The 24,861-nt window shown below is 49.1% G+C and overlaps 1 protein-coding gene across 1 annotated transcript in view; it reads left to right on the top strand.

Annotated features, from left to right (window-relative positions):
* SREK1IP1 (SREK1 interacting protein 1) overlaps positions 1-24,861 on the top strand; it is a 135,220-nt gene that overhangs the window by 31,237 nt on the left and 79,122 nt on the right. The window contains exon 3 of the mRNA XM_078675148.1: positions 5,800-5,946. Coding sequence (XP_078531274.1) covers positions 5,800-5,946 — 147 coding nt within the window. The remainder of the gene's footprint in view (positions 1-5,799; positions 5,947-24,861) is intronic.

Raw genomic sequence — 24,861 nt, 5'->3', positions numbered from 1 at the left:
AAGCACTGACAGCCCAGGCCCGGAAAAAAATCGCCTATATGAGACTGCTTGCACTGCCTATCGCAGATTTTAACCAAGCCTGGGCCCGGAAGGACAATTTAGCAGCATGTCGTCTTTGCAGTTATCACCAGGAATCCTGGCTCCACTTGCTGTGCTGCTGTCCTAAACTGGCTAGCGAGCGGCACCAGCTGGTTGTTCCCATCTGCAGGTCTCATGCCCTAGTACGATGTAGAGAAGTCTCAGACCTGTGCTTTTCTGCTAAAACACCCCAAATAGCCTCCCTCCATTCCTATCCGAAGCCACCATTGATAGAAGCAATCCGGGCAGCCTTGTCACAGAAAACTGAGTCACTAAAACAAAACCAGACGGGCTTCAAGCAAGAGAGACTATAATAATACTCTCCACAAAGTTTTATGTACTTGCACTTTACTGCCATTTTTTGAAAATTGTTTTTAATGTTTTAAACTTCTCTACAGTTCGTAGCAAGTTTGCCTGAGATTTTAACTTTTTTTTCTTTTTTACTTCTTCTCTTTTTCTTTTCTTTGGACGTTTTTCTGTAAAAATAGTATATTGTAAAGATTTTAAGTAATTGAACAATAAAGCTTAACATACATGCCTGATCCCTCACATGTGTGTCATGCCTTCCCTCTCTTATTGCCGGATTTCTACTGCTTTGTCATTGCAAGCCACACCCTAGGGATGGCTACCCATTACTGCTCTGTTTTGAGGATCATTGCATTCTTAAGCTCATTCCTAATTGTAGGAAGGTGGACTCTGACTACATGGTTGCCTCCACTTTTTTACTGGTGTTTTGATGGTTTTTGAACTAGTTTGGCTGGGATCCTGCTATTCAGGACCCCAACCAATCTGCTTTCCTCTCTAAATTGTTTCCAAGTACTTTAGGTACACTCCAGTTTGGTTACTGGGGTACCCTTATGAGTCCCTAGTATATAGTACCTTAGGTACCAAGGGCATAGGTACCCCAGAGGCCTTCCAGGGGCTGCAGCATGTATTATGCCACCCCCGGGAAGCCTTCCAAAATGACACCACAGGACTGCTTCTGCAGCCTGGGTAAGGTGGTGCATGCACCCCTTACTAAGATATAGGTTACCTATATCAACCTTTAATCACTGCACATAGAAACCTATCAGTCACCCAAATGGCAGGCCTTATCAATCCTGAAGGCAGGGTGCTTGGTTTTGTGTGAGAGGGTGCCCATGCACGAGCTGGGTCCCTCTGCAGCTTTCAAAGCCTATTCTCTGAGGCTGTTGTGTGATGCATCCAGACCATATACTCTTAAGTCCATTATAACCTCGCGGTAAATGGTAACTTTGGAATGGCTGCATAGAAACATGTTGTGTATGGTGTCAAATACTTTGGAATCCTGCACCCCCCCCCCCCTGCCAGTCCTGGCGATGGGGGTAGAATTCCACTCGTCTAGAGGGGGATACATGTACACACTGGTCTAACCGGTAATAGTGTAAAAGAGCCCTGGCATCACAAAATGGATGCTGCAGCCACAGACAAGAGTCTGGCCTCCTGCTGCTAACCGAAACTCCGGCAGGGGAGGCCTGGACAATAGGTTTCCTGTCATACGGAGGTGTAACCACCTCCCAGACAGGCTTTAGTGTATTGGGGCTGGGTGGGTGCTCTCTGAGAGTACTTTGAAGTCGGCACTGAGGGCACATTTGGTGTCCCTGTGCATAGCCCAGTTCAAACCGGCGCGAAACTGGACAAGAAATGGGTGTAGCCACCCCTCTTTCCAGACCCTCCCATAGGTGGGTCACTCGTGTATGTCCAACCCCTTTCTTTAGTATAAGTAAGGAACCCCTGGCAACAGGACTTCAGATTACACCTGGACAAAACTCTGAAACTAAATCCTGGAACTTCGATGCTCTACCAAAGACTAGAGGACGGAAGAATCTCCCTTCGGGTCAAGGAGTGACTCCCCTGCTTGGCAGGCACCAGCGAAGCATCTTGACGGTCTGCATTTCCGAAGCTTCCGCCAGACTCCAAAGTATTTGCAACACAGGAAGAGGATTTCCAGACTTCTCGGAGGCCGACTCGAGTTCCCAGCAAAGCTGAGAACCGCAGCCCTCGTGAGTGACGTGGAACTGGAACTCCTGGATACTGTGCACATTTGCTAGTGCATTAACTTCTCGACGTCTCTTGAAGTTGTGCTTTGGGTTACTTGTAGCCCAAGCCCCGAGCACCATCTGCACCAAAGATTGTGGGCCTACACTCCACGAGTAGTCCGTGAGCCCGCTTCTTGCATTTCCGCTCGAGGTCCGTTGACTCGTGGGTCCCTACGAAGGCAACTCTCATTTTCTTTGGGCTTCCCTGGTTGCTCCAGACGTGCCTTGACTCTCCACCGCGTGGTGAGTCCCTCGGACCTTGCTGGTCCCCACCAAAGCATTTCTTTGATTCCTGCGTGGGTTGCTGTTGCCAAGGCTTGTTGGGTCCAATCAGGGTACCGACACCGTAGCACTCGACATCCTTAGTCGGACAGCTAGATTCCAGATCCTGGTCGTCGTTAACGCCTACTGGTCCTCGTGGCTGAAGAGTCCAGCTTCACCTCTTTCACCTGAACTCACCCGACATCTGTGGGCATTTGACTATCGTGCCCCTGGTCACTGGCTAGTGACCCAGACTCTGTCCCCTCTGCTTTCAGGTTCTTCTCCTCTTCGATCCAGGCTTGGATCACACCGGACACTTTCCACTTGGACGGCAGCAGCACTTTGCAGCAGATCCCCATTGAAAATGACGACGATTCCCAACACGAAAAGACACTTATGCACCCGGCTTCCTTGGGTGAGGTAACTAGAGTACTCCAGTGCTCCCGTGGGTGTTGGCCCTAGAACCCCTTAAGTCTAAAGGGGTTTGCTCAAAGTCCTCTCCTAAGTGTCCTTAATCTTTAAATTTCCAACCATGACTTTCCCCATTAAAGCTAATGGTGATCCGCGGCTGTGTTTAGACATTGACCTAAAGGCGGCCTTTGACAGCGTAGATCGCAATATCTTATGGAGGAAACTGCGCAGTTGGAATATTCTGGAAAAAACTCTCAGAGGAATCCTGCTCCTTTATTCCAACACATGGATGGAAGTAAAATTGGGGGACGGAGCACAGCTCTCAAGAAAAATTAAAACCAGCAAAGGGTTTAAGCAAGGCTGTGTTCTGGCCCCGCATCTCTTAAATCTTTTTATGGCAGACCTAGCACCAAGCCTTAACAAGATTTCATCCCATCCACCCAAACTAGGCTCTTTAACTCTAACTTATTTATCCTATGCGGACGACGTCGTACTGATGAGTTTAACTAAGATCGGCCTTCAAAGGTCACTTGAGGGATTGGCGGAATTTATAACCAACAACAACTTGGAGATAAACACCACAAAAAGCAAAATAATGCTCATCACCAGACGACGGACAGTCAATCAACATGCCCAATTGGAGGGAAAAAAGATAGAAGCCATGCCTAATTATAAGTACTTGGGCTTTTACATCGACAATCGACACAATCACCAGCAGCAAAAAACCTACATTGTCCAGAGAGCAAACTCCCTTTCGTTTGCCTTCAGGTCTCTAGCAAAAAAGCTCAAGGGGCCATCATACAAACCTTTACTGGCAACAATAAAAGCTAAGGTGCTCCAAACGCTGTCATATGGCAGCATAGCCCTCCATGGGAAAGATGCGGACCTGCTGAAAAAAGTACAGACGGTCACCTACAAATCAACCTTCCAAATTAACCAGGGTGCTTCACCAGCACAGACCAGATTAGAATTTGGAGTACTAAACGAAACACTGGGCAGGAAGTATGCAACTATCAGGCATTGGTATAGCTTGAAAAAGAATACAGCAGCGTCAGAATTGCACAAAGCCTTGTGGGACGAAATACAAACTGACGCAAAGTCCCCATACAATCAATTTCTAAATAAAGCCTTAATAGACACCTGCACAAGAACCCTCTGGGAAACTAATCTGCCCTACCCTTCAAGCAAGCCATAAATAAGTCAACAAAATCCCATTCACTTCTAGCTGACAAAACCACCTTCAGTACAAGAAAACACGCCTGGATGGTTATATCCAAATATAAAACACTCACTCCAGCTCCATAGCTAACAATTACATTTCCGGTCCACAGAAAACAACAGCTAATGGCGCTAGACCTGGGAACATTTCCATCTACTATGGACCAGCCAACCTGGGTCCATGATGGACCCCAAGTTTGCAGACTATGTGGGAGCAGTAGGGAGGACTTCTTACGTCTTGTTTGCATTTGCCCGTATTTAGCCCATGCACGAGGCATCTTCCTAAAAAAAGCCATGAACGACCGAGGCACAAGAACGTGCAGATCTGGAATCATGGCAACCCTAAATCCAACTGACACTCGTTTGAACTGCCTACTAATAAAATTCCTTCTGGCTCATGTACATGCTCTGAAATGTAACCCGGTACCCTGCATAGAAAAGGGCAATAGGACGGTTGACTCTGCGGTGGAGGGCTCTCCCGAACTTCACACAGAATAGTACTAGAATTTCGTGAGGCACATTTTACATGGACCAACAAATGTCTTTGATCAATTTTAAACTTGTATATTGTGTATATTAAAATGTCTATTTTTTAAAAGAAAACATTTGCACTACACACAAAGTTTTAGGATTCAGGGAAACAGAATGTAGACAAACACTAAGAGTTTCATCTGTAGCACATGATTTTAAACAATGTATTGTTATGGTTTTAATTAACTGAAACAATAAACTTTTCTTTTTTTTTTTCTTACACTGCCCGTGTCCCCTGTGGGTCCCCGGTGTCACTACCTTGGCTGTTTCCTTGTGGCCCCAGCACTTCTACAGGCTCTAGGCCTTGTGCCTAGTCAAGTTGTGGTTCTAATACCACTTTCTTAATATATGGTTTGGTACGCCCCTAGGGCTCAATGTATATTGTGCTAATTTACTGTGTGCTATTAAGTTTTCTGTATGTACTTTTGCCTCTAGCCTAATAAAGAAACTTGAGGGATGTGTTTAGAATAAATACATATATTATATATATATACCTGGTGTTGTTCTCCTTTAATTTGGTCATTTATGAGATTATAGACTTCTCAAACAAGCTGCTTTACATTCCTCCAAGACTTGGCCTGAAGGCTGCTCTCCACATCTACCACTAGGATAGCTTTCTATAAAGGTAATCTTTAACCTACCATCAATATGGGTCGTTTGTACTGGTGCAAGGTGCCCACTAGAATAGTGGACAGCATATGCCAGGCCATCTTCTCACACAAATTTCCCCACTTGTTACCTCCATCCACATCTTGTTATTTGAGAGCACATTAGACCAGCATATATACTATGCAGACAGCCAACAAAATCGAAACCATACCTCTCGATCCTTGTGTATGGGTAAGCACACAACTGATGTTCTACGTGTCTGGAAGTCTGATTTGCCAATGTGTATTGTGTTGATGCGCCTATAGCCATATTCCTAAGTCAACATATTCACATGTGTGTGTCATTTATACCAGTATGTGCGTAGATGTGTGCATCTCTGCAAGTAGTATACATACATCAAGCCAATTGGTATTCTCAATTCCTATTTCAATTTCAACTTTTAAATGTAGTTGCTCTGTAATTTGACGTCTGTTCTGTTTAATGATCTATTTTTCCCTTAAAATGGCTTTGGTTGATGTAAGTTAATTTATTTCCATGGACAACGGGACCAGTGAAAGTCATACAGAAACATATACTTATTTTACTTACATACTTTTTAGTAATTAACTAGTAATTGTTTTTCTTTTTATTTCAGCCGGTCATTTGACATTTGAATGTAGGAATTTTCTTCGAGTTGACCCAAAAAGAGACATTGTTTTAGATGTTAGTAGTACCAGTAGTGAAGAGAGTGAAGAAGAACTCGAGGAGGTCGGAAGAGTGCAAGTTATTGCAGATAAAAAGAGTAAGTTTAAAACGTTATTTTTGGTTTTGTAGAAATCTATAAAATGCAAGTTCTAGATTTTGGAAACTACTGTGCTATACGAAGATCTGTGTTGCCTGGAGAAGTCTTTGGAAGAGTAATGGTAATGACTTCCTCATTTCCACACATTATCTTTGAGATGCGTGGTACTCTGCTTAGCCACTAAGTTCAAGATTTAGTAAAAAGGAGCCATGATTTTGAAAATGTCTCAAATGGTAACTTGCATTATTCTTTCACAATTATTTAGTTTCATGTTCTTTTACAATTATATATTTTCGTGTTCTGTACTATATAGTGAGACCTGTTCATGCCTTACATAATTGTCACTCATATTTAGCTTCCGCCCTCCACAGCGTACAGCATGGGACAATGAGTCAGCCCACTTACCCAATTGGAATCCTTCACTTTGAGTGAAAGCACAAAAACCGTGCACATTGTTCACATCTGCCTAAACATAATTTATTTCTCATTAGTAGCAACGCTGGTTCGAAGCAGGCTTTTGTTATTTTATTTATGTTTTATATTGAGTGTAAATGCCCGCTATTTATTTTGCCTGTACTCTCTTTTGAAGTGCCATTCACGCTGAGATAGAAAAGGACAAAGTATTTTGCCATTTCTACAGCAAAGTCTTTAAGCATAGGACTGGCACAGTGCTGTCCATGCTGAGCTGTAAAATGACAAAATCCAATTACCACTCTGCTAATCCTATGCTTAAAGACTTTGATAGAAAATCAGACATTTGAGGTGAGCAGATCTAGAGTGTCACTGGTGTTGAGAGTGCTCTATACAGGAGCTGCTTTCCACCTAAACTTGAGAACTTCCCAGCGTTTTCTGCTTCTTTTTTGCATAATGTATGCGTCACTCTGTCAGAAAGGGTATTCTTTTGATTATATATGCTCATTTTATCACATTTTATATGAGTCCAAGTCAATAACTGCATACATTTAAACACATTTGGATGGTGGATGCATCTCCATAGCCAAACAAATACAAAATAATAGTGTTGTTAAAAGGTGCTTTCGGTAGTTGTAACCAAGTCAACTAAAGGGAGTAGAAACCTGTGACGATCGGGTTCTTAGGGCATCAGGGCATCAGGGCAGTCATGGGGTTACAAGTTTCCAGTTTTCTTTCATCAGTTGAAGTGATTTTCTGCTTGTGTCCTGGGACTACAGTACTACTGGACCATAAACTGGGTAACCAAGTACTCCTGTACAGCACTGGACTCTCTCAAGGTAGCAAGTCAGAGCAGTCCAAGGCTTACTCAAGGAGGTGAGGTGAGTTAGAAATTTATAATACAGTTTGGAATCAATCATTTTTATTGTGTGGTAAAACATTGTAATACACAGCTCAGCTGCCTACATCAACTTGCCGGTAGAATGTAATCTCTGGAAAGCTACACAGCGTACGGGTCTACAACCCGGAGGGCGGCCCTGCGAAAGAGATTTTGAGCCTTAACAACTGCCAAGCTAATGGCACAAAAACCTCTTAACAGATGGGAACAGATAAAGAAAAAAGACAAACACCCAACCCACCCTCCCCCATCACCCTCCCACTACCTCCCAGCTCCGCATCAGCCTCAAACTCCACCAACCACCTCGAAAACCCCCAGACCCATCTTGCCACTCCTCAGGTAACGTTAACAGCCCCCCTAGGCTTCAAAGGAATGAGCTGCAGTATTTGTAGGCACTTCGGGCACGTGACCTCCCTCTGATCCTTAGAAAGGAGTTGCAGGAATGGACCCCATAACTTCACATATTCAGCGCCCTTCCCGTCCATGCCCAACGAGAGACGTTCCATAGCCAAGAGATGCCAAAGCCTTTGGATCCAATCCTGCGGGTCCGGTGTAGCCGAGGAGCCCCATTGCGCCAGAAGGACCTGCCAGTGCCGCAAGCAGAGCTAATGCAATCTGCCTACTCCTCAGCGCGTTATGATCAACAGGGTCAACCCAAACTAAGTCACTGGGACCTGGGTATAAAGTTTCTTATAGAACAAGAAGGGGTCCCAGACTGGGAGAGACAGAATGATCAAAATGAACTTTTTGAAAGAAAAATCAAAAAAGGTGTTTCAAGAGTACAGTGTTTTTATTCACAAAGTACTCAGCCTTGTTATAAATGATACATTTGCAAAACAAATGTCATCAATATTCGATTGACATTGTGCCCAAGGAAGGAAAGGGGAGGGGAAGGTGTGAGGTGCAAGTCAAAAAATACATTATTCATGAATACATTACTATAATGGCTATCCAAAGGAGCCAAACACACATGCCACAATAGGTCAAGTAATTCGTATAACCAAGCTTCAAAAAACAAGCTGCATAAATCTTGCTAGGGGTGGAAGCTGGTCTCGCGGGGGGGGGGGGGTAGGTAGTCTATGTTTTGACCCCAATAGGCGTAGGGTGTTTTCCCTTATAGTGGGGGTCTTCTTCAGGACAGGAAGGGAGGTTGGGCTGGTTTCCCTGAGGCCGTTAACTGAGACCGTGCCCGCAATCTATGCGCCAACATCCTCCCCCCTTTGTCCCCGCTGAGGTAAAATTTGTGTCGCAAGTGCAATAAGGCGTCTGCAGCTCTATCTAAATCAAGGTGCTTCAACAAGCGCTGTTTCGTCTCCAACACCCTCCACACTCTCGCGGCCCCCGTCCTCTTATGTATTGCTTCCAAGGCACCCACTTCCCTCTCTAACTCAGCACGCTTCTCTTTGCGTAATCGTGCATATGTTGCCGCAAGCGCAATAAACTCCCCCCACACCACTAGCTTCAGTGCCTCCCATACCGACGCTAGGGATGTGCCTTCCAGGTCATTATCTGCAAGATAATTAGTAATCGTATCCCGTATTCGCGTGATCACCGATTCTGATTGGAGCAGGGAGTCACGGAGGCGCCAGCCGGGCGGCGGCGGACGCTGACCATGGGAGGTGATAAGAACTGAAATGAGGGCAAGATCTGAAAGCTAGCACGTAGTAATATCCGCTGCTGATATATGGGGAAGGAGAGAGGACGTGGCCAAGAAGTGATCTAAGCATGCTTATGTCTTATGCGCTGCAGAATAGTAAGTGTAATCGCGCACTAGGGGGTCCTGGACGCGCCAGACATCATGCAACCCTCCCTCAAGAAGCCACTGCCTCCCCTCCTGCGACCTCGCTCCCGACTGATAGGACCTCTGCTCAGACCTGTCCATCCCCGGGTCCATAACAACATTCAAATCCCCGCCCTCGAGGATCGATGCCTCAGGAGACGCTAAAACCTCAGCCAGGGTCATCCTCAAGAAGGGCTCTTGCCGTTCGTTCTGGGGGATACAGTGACCCTATTGTTAGCTGCGTCTCCCCCCATTAGACGCGGACCGCTAAAATCCTACCCTTAATGTCAACAACCTGAGAAAGGACTTTGCAGTGTGCGCGCGCACTAAAGAGGATCGCTATCCCATCTTTCTTGGCCGGGCCTGAGGACCATAGTTGTAGGGGGAAAAACTTATCCTTCATCCGCTTAGTATCCTTGGAGAGAAGGTGCGTCTCCTGGAGCAGGCCAACATCACCACTGCATTCTCCAAAAGGGAAAGGATGGCCGAGCACTTAACAGGGTTATTTAAGCCCCTAACATTCAGGCTCACAATCTTTAAGTCCCTACCCATAACACCCAAAGGAGAGGGAAGAGCTAATGCAGATGTCTATGCCAACCATTCTAAGTGGACAATGGCGCACTAACTGCGGTCCGGGTCCTCGCCTGGCCTTTCGGAGAGCTGATGCGGAGCCCCAAGAGCAACCCCCACAAAACCCCACACCCCAAGCCCCAACACAAGAAAACCCAGAAGATTAGGAGACTCAAAAGTCGCCCAGAGTGACAACAGTCTGTCATACAGGCCCAACTTGCAGGGGAACATGGCACCATCGTGTAACACTTCTCGGTCCTGATACAGGACACCTTCCCTCACGAGGACAGAGATAGTCCGCAAAACCTCATCAGAGATAAGCCTGCCTCCGGCGCCAGATAAAGTCCCAACCAATGCCAGCCTTGTGGACCTCAAGAGGCCCCAGAGTTGTCAGTCACCAGCGCAACAGAGGTAACAGTAGCCTCCCTCTCCAGCTGACTTGCAGACACATCAGGCTTCGCAGGCGGAGGTGACCTTCCAACGCGTTGCCATTCGGTGGAGCGCCTGCACATCTTAGCGGGGGACTCAACACCTCCAGGCGGAGGGGCGGACCGCTCCAGCCCAGGATCTCAAAGGCACTATCCAATGAGCGAACCTAAATAAGCTTGCCGTTGTACTTGAAAATAAGCCGAAACGGGTGGCCCCACGAGTATGGGATGCCTTGCTCACGAAGGTTATTAGTGATGGGTTTAAAGTCCCTACGCTTGAAAAGGGTGGAGGCCGCTAAGTCCTGGATGAGCGCCGGTTGATGGCCTCGGAATTGTACGGGGTTACGTTCTCTGGCCTTCCGGAGAATCTTCTCTTTGATCTGGAAGTCGTGGACGCACACCAATATGTCCGGGGGAGGGGCCCTAGCACCGCGCGGCAAGCCCACACGGTGGACACGGTCCATCTGGATTTCTTGATCCTCCTCGTCACCGAGGATCTGTCGGAAAAGCGCACCAACATACTCGAGCAGGCTATCCCCCTTCCACGGAACTGCCCGGATCCTAATATTGTTCCGCTGGCACCGGTTCTCCAAGTCCTCAGCGTGAGCCTGAAGATCTAGGTTTTGCTCCATGAGGCGTAGGACATCTTGCTGGAGTTGATGGATTTCATTCGCAGCTCCCAGGTCGTGCTCCTCTAGTGTCGCCACCCGCTCCCCGATGGCATCTACGTCATGCCGCATCTCGCGCAGGTCGGAGGAAAGCTGCGAGCGAAGCTCCAAAATATCTTCTTTTATGGCAGAAAACCGCTCTATCATGAAAGCTTTGGTTGCCGGGAGCTCGTTGTCCTCGGGGCGCAAGGGTTTGTCATCTGGCTGAGAGGCAGCTCGACCCGTCATCTTCTGAAGCAGGTCTTTTAGGGATTTATCCCTACGGTTCCTGGTGGATGACATCGTACCTCAGGCCAGGACCCGGGCACAGTGGGCAAGGCAAAGGTGCAATCGGTCCCTTGAGGACACAGCTAAATCTTCCTCACGGCAGGGTACAAATGCCAGCCCAGTCAGTAGCTCCTTGCGACGCCACACTATACTGACCACGCAGCCAGTTAGAAGAAAGAGAGCCACAGCGAGATCCTGCCCCCACCCAGTCCGCTAGAGGCTTCACATAGTCCAGCACAATATTGGCGGCTCAGAAAGTAGGGAAGGGCACAAGCGGGGATCCTGACAGCAGGTACAGCAAAAGGCGAGAAGGGGTAAGTGAGGGGCACTCCACACCACCCGCAGCAGAGCCTCTCACAACACCACCGGCTCCTGCTGTAGGGCTGCACTACGCCGCCGCCGTCTGCCGAAGCACGGACCGAAGCGGATCTCAAGCACTGACGCGGAGGCACCGCCCGTCGACCCAAGGGCCGATGATAGGCTTCCCGCTCCCCACCGGCTCTTAGGCCCCAGCAATGCCCTGAGGCTCCCGCACCGTGTACCTCACAGTTACAGTCACACCCGGCGGAGACACCACGCAGCTTCCACACACAGAAAGCAGGACCCCTCTCTCCAGCAATCAAAGAGGGCCCACGGGGCATCCCAGTCACCAGCTCAGTGTTAGAGTTGCATGGAAAGGAGCGAGGCACCGCTCACTCACTGTCTGCCAGGCCTCCCGCCGACCGAGAGCACGGCCCCACACCAGCCGTCCCTTCTCTCCTCACCTCGTGGGTCACCAGGCCCCTGCCCCTCGGTTCGCTCCGCAGCGTCTCCGGAGCACCTGATCGATCACCAGGGGGTCCACCAGCCGCCGCTGCACTAGGTCGCACTACACCAGGTCGCGGCTGCTTGAGATCGCTGCTGTGGCCGGGCTCCGTTCACCTCCGCACACAGCACAGGGCCTCGGAGCGGCAAAATGGCGGCCGCTGCCTGGGTCCTTCGCCGCTCTTGCCGTGTCAATGCCCTGCACCCGGGCTAGCCACTCAATTCGCCACCCCACAGACGCCCCACCAGGGAATCGCGGCACCTCCGGGGGACCACCGGGCAAGAGATGGTCCCTGCAGCCTCGATCGGCCAAATCCGCTAGGCCGAGTCGGGCCACGCAAAAAGGGCGGAGAGCTGCCCCGGAGCACCAAAAGAAGGACCCCTCCAGACTCCGGAGTGTGAGGGGAGACAGCAGACCGCCTGCGGCCCGCTCAGATGGGCATCAGAAGGGGCGATAAACAAAGCTGTATGCTGGCGGCGCCGGAGGGACAGGGAAACACGTCCTACTCCGCCGCCATCTTGGCCACGCCCTATAATACAGTTTAAACCGTAATATCAGCTAATATGATAAATGTCCAGCCAGTGCTCTACTTTATGAAAAATAATTACTTTAATACACTTGCAAAAAAAATATACTACACATAAAACTGAGATACTCCGTGAAAGCCTGAAGTGTCTACAGCACTCTGAGCCACGGTTCTGATCCCCAAACAGCAATATAGCGCATAGATACTAAGCACTATAAAAACACAGTTAACATAGCTTTAAACTATCACATTGCACAGGATTGCTCTACAAAGCTAGAGCACTGGCACTAATACTTGTATTACAGTGTTAGTGTTTCAGCAGTTGATATGAATTCAGATGATCCTGGTTCACCCCCCCACCACCAAAAGCCACATAAGTGCCCACCCTTCCTTGCTGAGGACATTGCTTTGAGGGTACAAGGGCTCTGGATAGGAGTGCCTGGTGTCTTGACAAAGTTACTGGAGTACAATTAGTCGTGTTGCCAATGGGTTAGCTATAAGAGGGTAGTGGCTGGCCAGGGTGCCAGTCATTCTGATACAGTCAGATGACATGAAGAGTTGGGGGCCGGTATCGCAGATCTTACTGGTTTCAGGCTAGATTTTCTAACAGCAGGGCACCCACGGGGGCTGTGCTACTTGCTACTAGTCCAGGACAATCAAGGACAAATCTGGAAACTCTGCATTTTCTGGGGCAGGAACCAAGGGTTCAAATGGTAAGTTCTTCAATAGGTTACTCTTCCACCAGCTACAGATGGTAACTGGAACAACCCACAGGCTCCCACAGTACAGGGAAATGGCCAGGGGCGAAGCAGTCTCACCTTCAGTGATAACATAGTCTCCACCTTCTCCCTTTGATGTTGTTGTGCAGTATGTTTCCTTATCTTAAGCAGCTATCTGAAGGCTCCTTGTGTTACAAGAACGGAAGCCTCCACAAGCCTTAGACAGGTCTGTCTCTGCTCCGGTGCCCTGTCGTCCATCTCCTTCTGTCAGACTGGCAAATTCCTAATCAGTCACAGATATACCTTCTCAAGATCAAGCTCGAGTCCTGGGTCTGAAAGAATGGCAATCCAACCCCTGTACTCTACTCTTGGATCTTGGCAAAACCTTCTAGGTGCTTTGTCGGAAAAGAGAATAGTCTTGATCAAACTGTCCGATGAGGCCAGACTTTTATGATTCCCTCCCTGAGTGGCAGGATAATACAGTTAGAGGATCTGGTCTGCTACTTTTGCATTCTGGGTGTCCCTCTAATCTTTTGTCATGTTTCCTGAGGTGTCTGTCTATGATCTGGGCCTTCCCAGTCTCTTGGTACCGGTCAGTCCTATCCCCCGGAGAGGAATTTTAATTAACTCCAGACCAGGAGGCCTTGACCATCACCCAACAGAAAGGAAGGAGGTTGTCCCAGCAGAGGGAGCCTTATCTAAATACATAAGAGCTAGTACCTACTCCAACCCACCATGCTTCTACTAAGAACAGGGAGGGGCACGGGAGCTGGAATTTCCAACCGAAAAGATCAGCTCACGTTAAACATAATGGCTCATCATCCTCACCCAGTGAACCCACAGTACTCACATCTCGCAGAGAAGAAAAGAACCCAAGTGAGATTGAACAGACTTTATTTCCCAGGACAGAGCTGCTAGGGAGCCTCTCCTAAAGGCAGGGTTACAGGTACCACTAAGTATAGATGAATGCTGCCACCACTGTCAGTCTACCACAGCCTTGGCAGAGAGGGCAGTAGCCACTCATTGTAAAAGTTAAGTGCATTATCCAGGCCCCCTCGTCCTCCGCTAAGCTCTAGGGTCTCAATCCATGTAATCAGGAAGACCCTCAGTGGACATGTGGGATTATCATGTTCACTCGGGTATAGATCAAGAAAACCTATTGTATTTTCAGGTGACTTGCCAGATGATCTGCAGGGGGCAGGGGATCATTCTCTCCAGAGCCAGGCAGAAGGCTTCCTGTCCAAAACCGAATTCTTTAAATTGATATACAGCAATTGCTTCTTCATGTGAAGTGTGCACATTAGGTTTCAAGCCACATCCAGACACTGGTAGACACATTTCAGCAAATAAAGTGGCACACACCCACAACGAAGTCAAAAGTACAACATGAAAGTTTAATTTGAAACAGCACATTAATCCTGGAAGTTGCACTAGTACATAGATTTTGATATCTCCATTGTCTCAACCGCATATTGATTCATGGTGGTTTAGATTTCTGAAGACAAGTGTCCGATTTTCCTCACATGGATATTTTGCTTCCAGCCATATTATTTTAGAACATCATTTTAGAAAATAGCCTGGTGTGCTTGTTTAGTATTGCAGGCAATTGCAAAATGCGCTAGGTGGACAGGTATAAACACTTAGAAAATGCGTAAATTGGGACTTTATAGGAACCTACACATGTTAAGAGGAATTAGAGGCAATTCCAGGTGTATCGTATGTATATTGTGTGTAGTTTTTTGTGTTAGACCTCTTGCCCTATGATCTCAGTTTGCAGACTGAGGGATGCTAAAGAGGCTGACACCACATATGTTATACCTGAACGGTGTGTATTAGTTCTCCCAGTGCAGTTCCTGTGAAACTGGGATTGTTCTAGCTTCCCATCAGGGTTTCAGGCTGATAATTCAGAATAATACACATTAATAATTAGATTTTTTTTTAAAAACACAATTTATTGACTTTTGGTTTTGTCGAGCCTTCTGCAATCTTGAATACAGTTGGTACATAGTTGGATTAATACATATTTGAATACCAACAAGCTACAGCTAGTATGTGGTTATCTTGCATAATTTAACAATGTATTCAGACTTCGTTGTAATTTCTTTAGTGCAGGCTTGATATATCGAGATATAATTTCAAAGTGATAACTGGGCAATCCAACCCCTCCCTCCTTCCCCCTCCCTCCTCCCTCCTCCCACCCTCTGTTCTGGCTCACCTCCCGTTTATGTTACTGACGTGTGGCTCTATCGAGGTTACCTTGTTGCATCATGTAGGGGCCCGTGTTTAGTATGGCATGGTATTTTGAACATAAATAATTGGATAATTGTAAATCAAGAGTGAAAGTGCTGTCCACCCTGCTGGTTGCATGTGGATCAGGCATGGGATTGTCTTTTACTGGTACTGAGATTTGTAGAGTGCAAGGCTGCCTCATACAGGCTTCCCAGTGCTAGAGAACTCTACTGCTCCATGACAGCGAACAAAAAAACCTGCATGGTTAGAAAAGCCATGCCTTGATGTTTCTGGAACAGCAGCTCCCCCTACCCCTTCCCCCAACTTGATTGATCCGAGCGCAAAGGCCTTTTTCAGGTTAGAGGATCTTAGGGTCCAGGTGACAGTATGGCTGAATGAGGTGCCTGAGATATCGTGGACTCACGTTAGTGAAGGCCCAGTAGACAAAACAGAGGGTTTTGAATTTGATATGTTTCTTAATTGGAACCAAATAGAAGTTTCGTAGCTGGGAAGAAATGGAATGATGCTTAGGGCTGAGGGCAAACAATCGTGCTGCTACATTCGGAATTATTTGGAGTCTCCTAAGTGATGCCTAAATACATAACGTTACTATATTCCAGGTGACATGTTATTAAAGCCTGAATGATGGCCTTTTTTGGGTGGAAAATGAAAGGTCCATAATATTTTCGTGAGGCATCTCAGGTGTCCATAAAAGCATGTGATAAGCGTGTTTAACTAGTGGTCATAAGTTAAAGTACTGCCCAACCAAACATCCAGATTTTTACTTCAGGTTAGAGGTCCGGAAGAGGAGCCAGGGAGTCAGGCCACCACCGAGGACCCCAAATATTAGGCAGTTTCCTGAACACGAGAATATCGGTTTTCAAACCACTGAGCTTCAGGCAGTTGAGGCCCATCCATTCAGAAACTGCAAACATGCATGTCCTGAATCTTAGAGGAAAAGAAAGTCTCTATGATCTTTGGCATGAGTACATAAAATAACGCAGTAATCAACTTAAGGATAGGGAAAGGAGGACTGAGGTAAGATGAAAGGGAAGGAGCATTTCCTGCAAATTGCTAGGAGGCATGGGGTAATTTTTCTCTTCTCTAACCAGAATTAGATATCTCTCTGATTTATTGGGCAGCACGATCTACAACAACAACTACTTAGTATCTCGTTTTCTTGGTTTACTATTAATCCATACACAAATGACAGATTTTTTTTTTTAACAGATTGTATTCATTAAATGACACGTATACAGCAGGGCTCTGTAACCCAGAGACATCTGCACAATAATTGCTAACCATCCTGACTTTGATATTTCAATAATAAGATCCAGAAGAAATGAAAAGTAATACAGATGAAAAAAAACATATGCAGCCCCCACCCAACAACCCCCCACTGCCCTAGTCGCACTTATGGTCTCCCACATAAAACCTTGCTGTGCTCTTGCACCACCACCACACATTCCTAGAAACGAAAATGAAAGAAGTTACTGCTTGCACCTGCAGGGAAATATTGGAAATATTAAACAATATGTAGGGGCCCCTCTGCATCATCCGGCTCCAGTAACAGGCCCCGGTAGTCTGCCCACCGCTTCCAAACCTCAGTGTTTCTGTGGGCAACCTCTTGCGGTGAACATTGGAAGTTACAAGCCCATACAGAAGTCCAGGCCGACACTGAGGGCACCACCGGTGCCTTCCATGCCCTAGCAATGTCTCTCTTCGCCAGAGTAAACCCCAGCAGCATAAGATGGCATTTATAAATGTTACCCCCAACCCCTCCATGACATGCAACAGCACCAACTTCGGCGAGTGAGGCAGATCCCAGTCCAACACCTCAGAAAGGCAGGTTAGTACCCCCCTCCGGAACTGTGACGGGGAGAGACCATGCCAAATCGTGTGCATCAGGGTCCCTTCCTCCCTCTCACACCTAAGACATATAGGGGCGGCCACCAGACCCGCCCTCCATAACCGGACCCGCGTGAAATAGACCCTGTGAAGATATTTGAACTGTACAAGGCGCAGGCGAGTCGTGGCCGCCTCCCTTGGGTAGGCCAGGGCCACCATGGCCAACATGGCGAACACCCATTACAACGATAAGAGCACATCGCTGTTGCATAACAACGAACATTTTACATTGCGGAAGTGTTTAGATAGCACGTCTCCACAATGCATGTTGTTACATCGTGCATGCTGTCACATCGCGGTTTTCCACAACGCGTGCTATTAATATAGCTTTTTACTATGCCATATGGTGCCGTAAATCAGGATATTCTATGTAATAATCACATGACATTCTTGCTTAAATATAGCTTTTCACTATGCCATATGGTGCCGTAAATCAGGGTAATATATCTAATAATGACATGACATTCTTGCTTTTTACTATGACGTGTGGTGCTATTAATATCCACAATGCGTGTGTGCTATTACTATATAGCTTTTTACTATGCCGTACCGTATGGTCCTATTAAAATCCACAACGCGTGCGTGCTATTAACATAGCTTTTTACTATGCCTTATGGTGCCGTAAATCAGGTATAACATGACGCACAACTATGCGTGGAGAAGTGTGGCTCAGGGGTTAGAGGCAGCAGACCCAGAAGCTGAGATCGGTCCTGGACCAGGGTTCAATTCCCCGCCTCGGCGGGTCTTGGGCTAAAAATTCCACGGACTCGATAATTCTCGCCCCGGTGCCTCCTCGACTCACGGGTTCACACTCTGCGACTCTGGGCAATAGCTTGCTTAATCTCCACAACGGCCCCTCGCGGCGGGATGCCTGACTTTCACCTTGTGGATACCCTGCTATCTCACAGGGGAATACCAGGAAGGGTTCCCTAAGCAAGCGCCGGGAAACCCACTGCGGGTAGCTGTGCGCTATATAAGCTCAACTACATACATACATACATGCCGTATGGTCTATGATGCTGTAAATCTGGGTATTACATGTAATAATGACATTTATTCGATGGACTATGAAGCACAGTGAAGTACACTAATATTGCTTTTTACTATGGCGTATGACATTGTAGCTTTTTATTATGCCGTATGGTGCGTCCGGGGCCCCCCAAATGTGCCTGCCTGGGGCCTCAAACCCCCTTAAAATGACACTACCACGGGCAATGAGCCACACTCTCTCCCCGGGCATCAGGTGGGTGCAGGGGGTGCCCTTAGCTCAGAACGGAGTCTCTCGCCCGGGGCAGGGTTCCTCGGAGCACCTATATCGTTTCGGGCTGCCATATCACCTGCCTGAGAGTACCCAGGGGGCCCGGACCCCTCAGCGCGTCCCAAGGCTGCCTCAAAGGGCGCCCATAGCTCTGAATGGTGCCTCTCACTCAAGAGAAGGTTTCCCGGGAGCACACAGTGTTTTGGGGTGCCACTCCCCGGGGAGCAGGCTGGCACAGTGGGTGCCCTTACCCCTCACCTTCCGCAGGCAGCAGGCCGACAGTGGATGCCCTTACATTTTACCCCGAGCCCCTACCAGAGCAGCAGGCTGGCACGGTGGATGTCCTTACCCTTCATCCCTCCTGAAGAACATGCTGGCACAGTGGGTGCCCTTACCCCGCGTCCCTCCTGGGAGGGCAGGCTGGCACAGTGGGTGCCATTACCCCGCGTCCCTCCTGGGCAGCAGGCTGGCACAATGGGTGCCCTTACATTTTACCCCTCACCCTTCCCTGGGCAGCAGGCAGGCACGGTGAGTACCCTTACTCCTCATCCCTCCCCGGGCAGCAGGCTGGCCCGGTGGGAGCCCACTCCCTGCCACCTCTGTTATTCTGAGAACAGGCCCTGCTCTCCATCCGCCCGGGGCGGCCGCACCTCACCTCTCCGCCGGAGTGAAACAGAAACAAACCCGCTGGAGAGGCCCGGCCGGGGTCAGTCATTAGCCGGCCCACCCCTGGCGGAGGGGCTGCTAATTGAGCCACGGAAGTCTGGCTGTCACTGAGAGATGAGTCACTAAGGACGCGGCCACTTAAGCACCCAAAGCTAACAGGGCTGTATTTATGGGTGCCACTCATTCGTACCCCCACGTGTCTCCCTCCCCGAGGCAGGCAGGCTCGTAATAGCAAATGGACCATGGCGCCGACTGGGTAGTGGAGGCACGGGCCGGGGTACGGACCTGGGGAATAAGTGAGGGGACAAGGGTGCTGGAGCAGGGGTGGGAGGGGGTTAGAGGCCCGATACGGAAGCACGGGGGTGAGAGGGGCCAGTACTGGAACACAGGGAGGCGGAGGTGAGCTTGGCCTGTGCTGGAGAGCACGGGGTGAGAGGGGCCGGTGCTGGAGCATGAGTGGGGGTTGAGAAGGGCCGGTGCTGGAGCATGGAGGGGTGCGGGGGGGTTGAAAGAGGCCGGTACTGGAGCGCAGGGGGCGGGAGTGAGATGGGACGGTACTGGACAATTGAGCCAGAAATGGCTGGAGACACGGTGGACGACACCTTTTATACCCCCCATTAAGTTTTTCCGAATAGTGAAGGGAGAGATTTAAATAATGTAGGGGTTTTAATTGTACAATTTATTGTCGCAAAATAAAAAATTTAAAAAAGGGAAATAAAATAGAAAAGAATTAACGTCGTGGGAATGGCGGGGGCACTGGAGGCCGGTGGTTAGAGGTGGGATCACACTTTTTCCAAAAAATAATCTGAAACAGTGGTAGGACGGGCAACGCACAAACAACGAGTTTACACGGACATTATGCGTTGTAATAACGCATGCTTTTGCAGTGTGCGATGTTATGTACTTGGCAATAGGAAACACTGCATTGGCGTTGCAACTCCGGTTGTTGTGAAAATTTCCGTTGTAACGGTGGTTGCGATGTATTACACGCATGGTAAAAGCACGCGTTGGAATGTAATGTAAATGTAAATGTACAGGAATTTATATAGCGCAAATCACCAAGCGGTTTCTAAGCGCTTGCTTAGGGAACCCGTCCTGGTATTCCCCTGTGAGATAACCCCGGCAGGGTATCAGCAAGGTGAAAGCCAGGCATCCCGCCGCGAGGGGCCGTTGTGGAGATTAAGCAAGCTATTGCCCAGAGTCGCAGAGTGTGAACCCATGAATCGAGTAGGCACCGGAGCGAGAATTGTCGAGTCCATGGACATTTTAGGACTCAAGACCCCGCCGAGCCGGGAATTGGACCCTGGTCCCGGGCTGACCTCTGCTTCCAGGTCTGCCTCCTCTAACCAGTGAGCCACACTTCTCCACTTCGCGTGCATTGTGCGAACATACATCCGCCAACATCCCCCTCCCAGGCCTCTTTTAGCTTTTTCAGCGTAGGGGAGCTATGAGTGACTAGGGACGGATAAATCTTAGAGATGTTATGATCCTGAAGATCCCCCATAAATACCTTTGCTTCTATTGGGCTGAACTCCAACAGGGAGTCCAAGCCCACCAAACTGGGAGAGAGGGGGTATCGAAACTGGAGATATTTGTAGAATTGGGTTCTCGGCATTTGAAAATCTTTCTGCAAAACTTGAAAGGCCTTCAGGATCGGCCCCCTTATGACATCGCCCAGGGTAGAGATACCAATATTGTCCTAGCCACGAAACCCTTCCAGAATGGCAAATTGTGGCAGGCGACCATTATTCCATAGGGAGGTCTCCAGTGTCAACTTATTGCACCACCACATCCTCCACAGAGCCTGTCGCCAGATTTGGAAAACCAGTCGCGGACTTTAGAGATCTACGTACCGGTGCCAAATACAGAATCATGTGTAAGGAGAGGTCCCCCATAAGACGCCACTCCACAGCGTAAGCAGGGTCATTCCTATCCCAGACTACCACTCATTTAAGACCAATAAATGGGAGGCCATGTAATATGACAGTATATCAGAGGTCGCTAGTCCTCCACAGTACGTAGAGAGAAAGCTTGTCCGTAGGCCAACCCTCACAACCCCTCCTGCCCACAGAAACTGACCCAACCCTGCATTGACCTGCCTAAACCATCTAGGAGGGATCGATATGGGTGATTCTGCAGTTGATACAGTAAACAGGGAAGAGAGACCATCTTAAAAATGGCCGACCGACCATAGATCGACAACTGCATGAATTAAGATCCTCCAGGACGCGCTCCCAGACGAGATTCCTTTCCCACACCACAGTGAGTGAGTGAGTCCGATAAAATCACCCCAAGGTACTTCATCACGACGGTAGCAACCCGTACCGACGAGGCCCAGGCGGCCAGTCACGATGCATCTCCCAGGGTCCACAAGGTAGACTTACTGGGGTTCATGTAGAGACCTGAAGTTTCCTCAAAGATTTGCATAATCCGAAGCAGCCGTGGCCCCGTCCAGTCGACATCCGTGAGAAAGAATAAAGCATCATCGGCGTAGAGCGCAATACGATCCGACAGTCCGTGCGCCCATTTGAAGCCAGATACCTGCGCTTCCATACGGACCCAGGCTGCCAAAGGTTCCATCGCCAGGGCAAACAAATATTGAGACAGCGGACAGCCCTGTCTGGTGCCCCGTCAAAGAGAAAAGGTGGAGGAAATAGAGCCCGCAACATGCACCGACTCCGTAAGATCACTGTAAAGTATGGACAGGTCGGACCTAAAGTGCGGTCAAAGATTCAATCTGCGCAGCAGCGCAAAGAGATAAACCCAGCTAGGGGAATCAAGTACCCTGTCCATATCAGCCAACAATAGCACCGCCCGAGCCCACTGATAGCTGCAACAGCGACCTGTGCTCGGCGAATATTATGCTGGGGCATAAACCCGGCTTGATCTGGTTGTACCAAGGTAGACATGTGGGACCGCAAGCCGCTAGCCAATGACTGGGCCAAAATGTTGGCTTCTACATTTAGGAGTGAGATAGGACAATAGGAAGCATGCTGGTCTTGAGGTCTGCCTGGTTTGTGAAACACTACAACCTCTGCATGTCGCCAATCCCAGGGAAGACACCCCGCTCTCAGGACTCCTCGACAACTCCGCTGTAATGGGGTCCAAGCTGTAAAAAAAAATCTTTAAAAATTCACAGGGGATCCCATTTGGCGCTGGGGCCTTCCCCAAATTAAGATCTCCCAATGCTGCACCCAATCCCTCCTCCGTGGGAGATCCAACTCAGAATTCGCCTCAATGGACAGGGCCCGAGGTCATCAAAAAACCGGCCCACGGGGGCGGAGCCGGGCCAGCGGCCAAGATGGTCGCACGAGAGCCCGGCTCCGCCGGCTCTCCTCTCCCGCCGTCTGTTTTCCCGTCTGCCCCGCACAACGTTGCAGCTTTCGTGTGTCGGAAGGGGTGCCGAGTGGATGTGTTCGCCTTCGGGCGCTTTCCGTGCCTCGGTTGCGGAGTTACGGCTATTTTTGTGCCCGGCCTGTGAGCGACTTTCAGCCGGGCCCTGGCGTGGCTGCGCCGCCGCCGACGAGATCCACATCGCCGGATACAGAGCTATAGGAGGACCCGCCCCACGATTGAACAGGTCAGCCCGCCCCCACAGTCTTGGCTTCAGCGCTGACCCTGCACCGGGAGGACAGATCATACGCTGCTTGTCCCGCTGGTGTGGTGTTCCCCCCCCCCTCTCTCCTAAATGGACTTTCTCGACCCCCACTTGTTGCCGGCTGTTTGGATGGCGTGCTGCCTAGCCTGCAATGGACTGCCTTCTCCGCATCTTTATTGCATGGGGCTGGCTTCGGCGCGGCACCACCAATGCGCCCTTTCGGATCGTGGGGGATCGTTCAATGTTCATTCACATCAGTGGGGTGCTGACATCCATGGGTAGAGCGTTGGACTGCCGACTTCCTCTTTCCCCCTTTATTGTACTTGGGGCGGGCGGCCATGACACTTGCTCTGATGGCGTTGGGATTTGGGGTCCCCCCGACGAGTGGTGATTTGCCCGGTTGAGCCCACAATACGTGTTGGACGTACACGCGGTGAAGGCTGCGGAGTGGAATGGACGTTCCCCGCGCGCTGGCAGGGAAGAGCCGGACTTGGATTACTGGTGGGGGCGCCGGCCGCCGCCAGAACGGAGAGATACATCGTCGCAGGTATTTTGAACACGAGACTTTGCCCGTGCGGCCATTGCTCGGACCTTTATTGCATATGTTTGGTGTTGGGACCCTGCTCCATTTTTCTTGGCGACGTGGGAGTAGGTTTGCGCTAGTATCACCTCAGATGTGCCCTTCATTGACTGCCTATTTGCCACCTGCTCGTAAGCCTACGTTGGATGTTCGGAGAGTCTACTGTTCTCATTGGGCGCGTTATCCCTTTATTTGTTTATCCTGATGTCGAACTTTGCAAACCCGAAATGGCCGTCCTGGTGTTCCTATCTACGTTGCTTGGAATGAAGGCGCAAAATGGCGGCGGCGCCCCTGACGTTGCTTCTTCTTGTCACATTGCAGGACATTCGGTTCCTTTAGAGTTGGCATGTCCGCTTGTTGTGCTGCTTCACTTGTGTTTTCCCGCGTGTACCTTTGTGCCCTGTTTCTATTCGGGCCGGCACGCTGTATCCACAACATTGACACTTGGCTCCCTTTCCCCTGGCATTGAGAGTTTTTTGCGTATTGCCTGATAAGCTTGCGAGGGTGGGCTACCTAATTGATTTTGTCCCTGCGTATGGGGTTTTTGTAGTTCAATGTTTGTTACAGTAATATTGCAGGGGTGCGGGACTCGGGGGGGGGGGGGGGGGGGGGGGAGGGTCGGGTGCCTTGTCGGAGGGCCCCCCCTAGCTTCTTTTCCCCTTCTGTGGGTTTTCGATTATTTTCTTCCCCTTTTCCTTTTCTTTCGTGTTGGATATTGTTTTTCCCTTTCCTCTTGCCTCTTTCTTCCTATATTTCGGGTTTAGACTCTGGGCGACAGGCACGCTGCTAGGGGGGTGGGCCGTGGCCATATGCAGTGGTGCAGGGTGGGGGGGTGGGGGTGGGGTGTTGTTTTTGATTCCTTTTAGTTCCATGGCCTTTTTTCATGTTGTTCTCTTGGTCTTTTTTTTCCCTTTTTTCCCTCCTTTTTCCTTTTCGGGGGTCGGATTCTAGGCATGTCTTTGTGTGTTTTTCGAGTTCCATATGGGGGTTCCTGCTCTACTGCTTAATTAAATGGCGGGCGGGCTTGTCTGGGCGGGGTCTGACCTGTTTGTTGATTATCCTGATTGTATGTTTATTAGGTATGCCCTGCCTATGATGGTCTTGCCGTAAATAATCTGTAACTAATGTAACCCTAGTGTTGACAATGTTTAATGATGTGGTATCCGATCCTGTTTTTCCTCCTTTTTAAAAAGACAAAACGAAACCTTTTTGATCCTGCGACCCTGTTCCTTTCGGCTCTCCTGAGTTGCGCATCGATATTACGAGGTGTACCATGGCTTGATCCTGATTTACATTGTTTGACTGTGCCACCTCTGTACATTTGCTTCACTGTGTTGTCGGTCGGATTTTGACTGTAACTGTAAATTCTCAATAAAGGTTTTAAAAAAAAAAACAAAAAAACGGCCCACTACATTGTGGAGACACTCTCTGGGGGCATAAAGCTCCGCAAAGTAGGTAGAGAAGCTCTCAGCAATATCCTGGGTGTCTGTCAGGGGTCTACCATCCAGGCCCACTATGCCAGGAAGGGGCTGGGAATGGAACATCCCCTGACACAACCGATGCACCATCATGCTAGATTTATCTCCCCATTAATGGACCCTCCT

Source organism: Lissotriton helveticus, chromosome 2_1, assembly GCF_964261635.1.
Source record: "Lissotriton helveticus chromosome 2_1, aLisHel1.1, whole genome shotgun sequence".
Taxonomy (NCBI): domain Eukaryota; kingdom Metazoa; phylum Chordata; class Amphibia; order Caudata; family Salamandridae; genus Lissotriton; species Lissotriton helveticus.
This window is presented reverse-complemented; position numbering and strand designations above follow the sequence as displayed.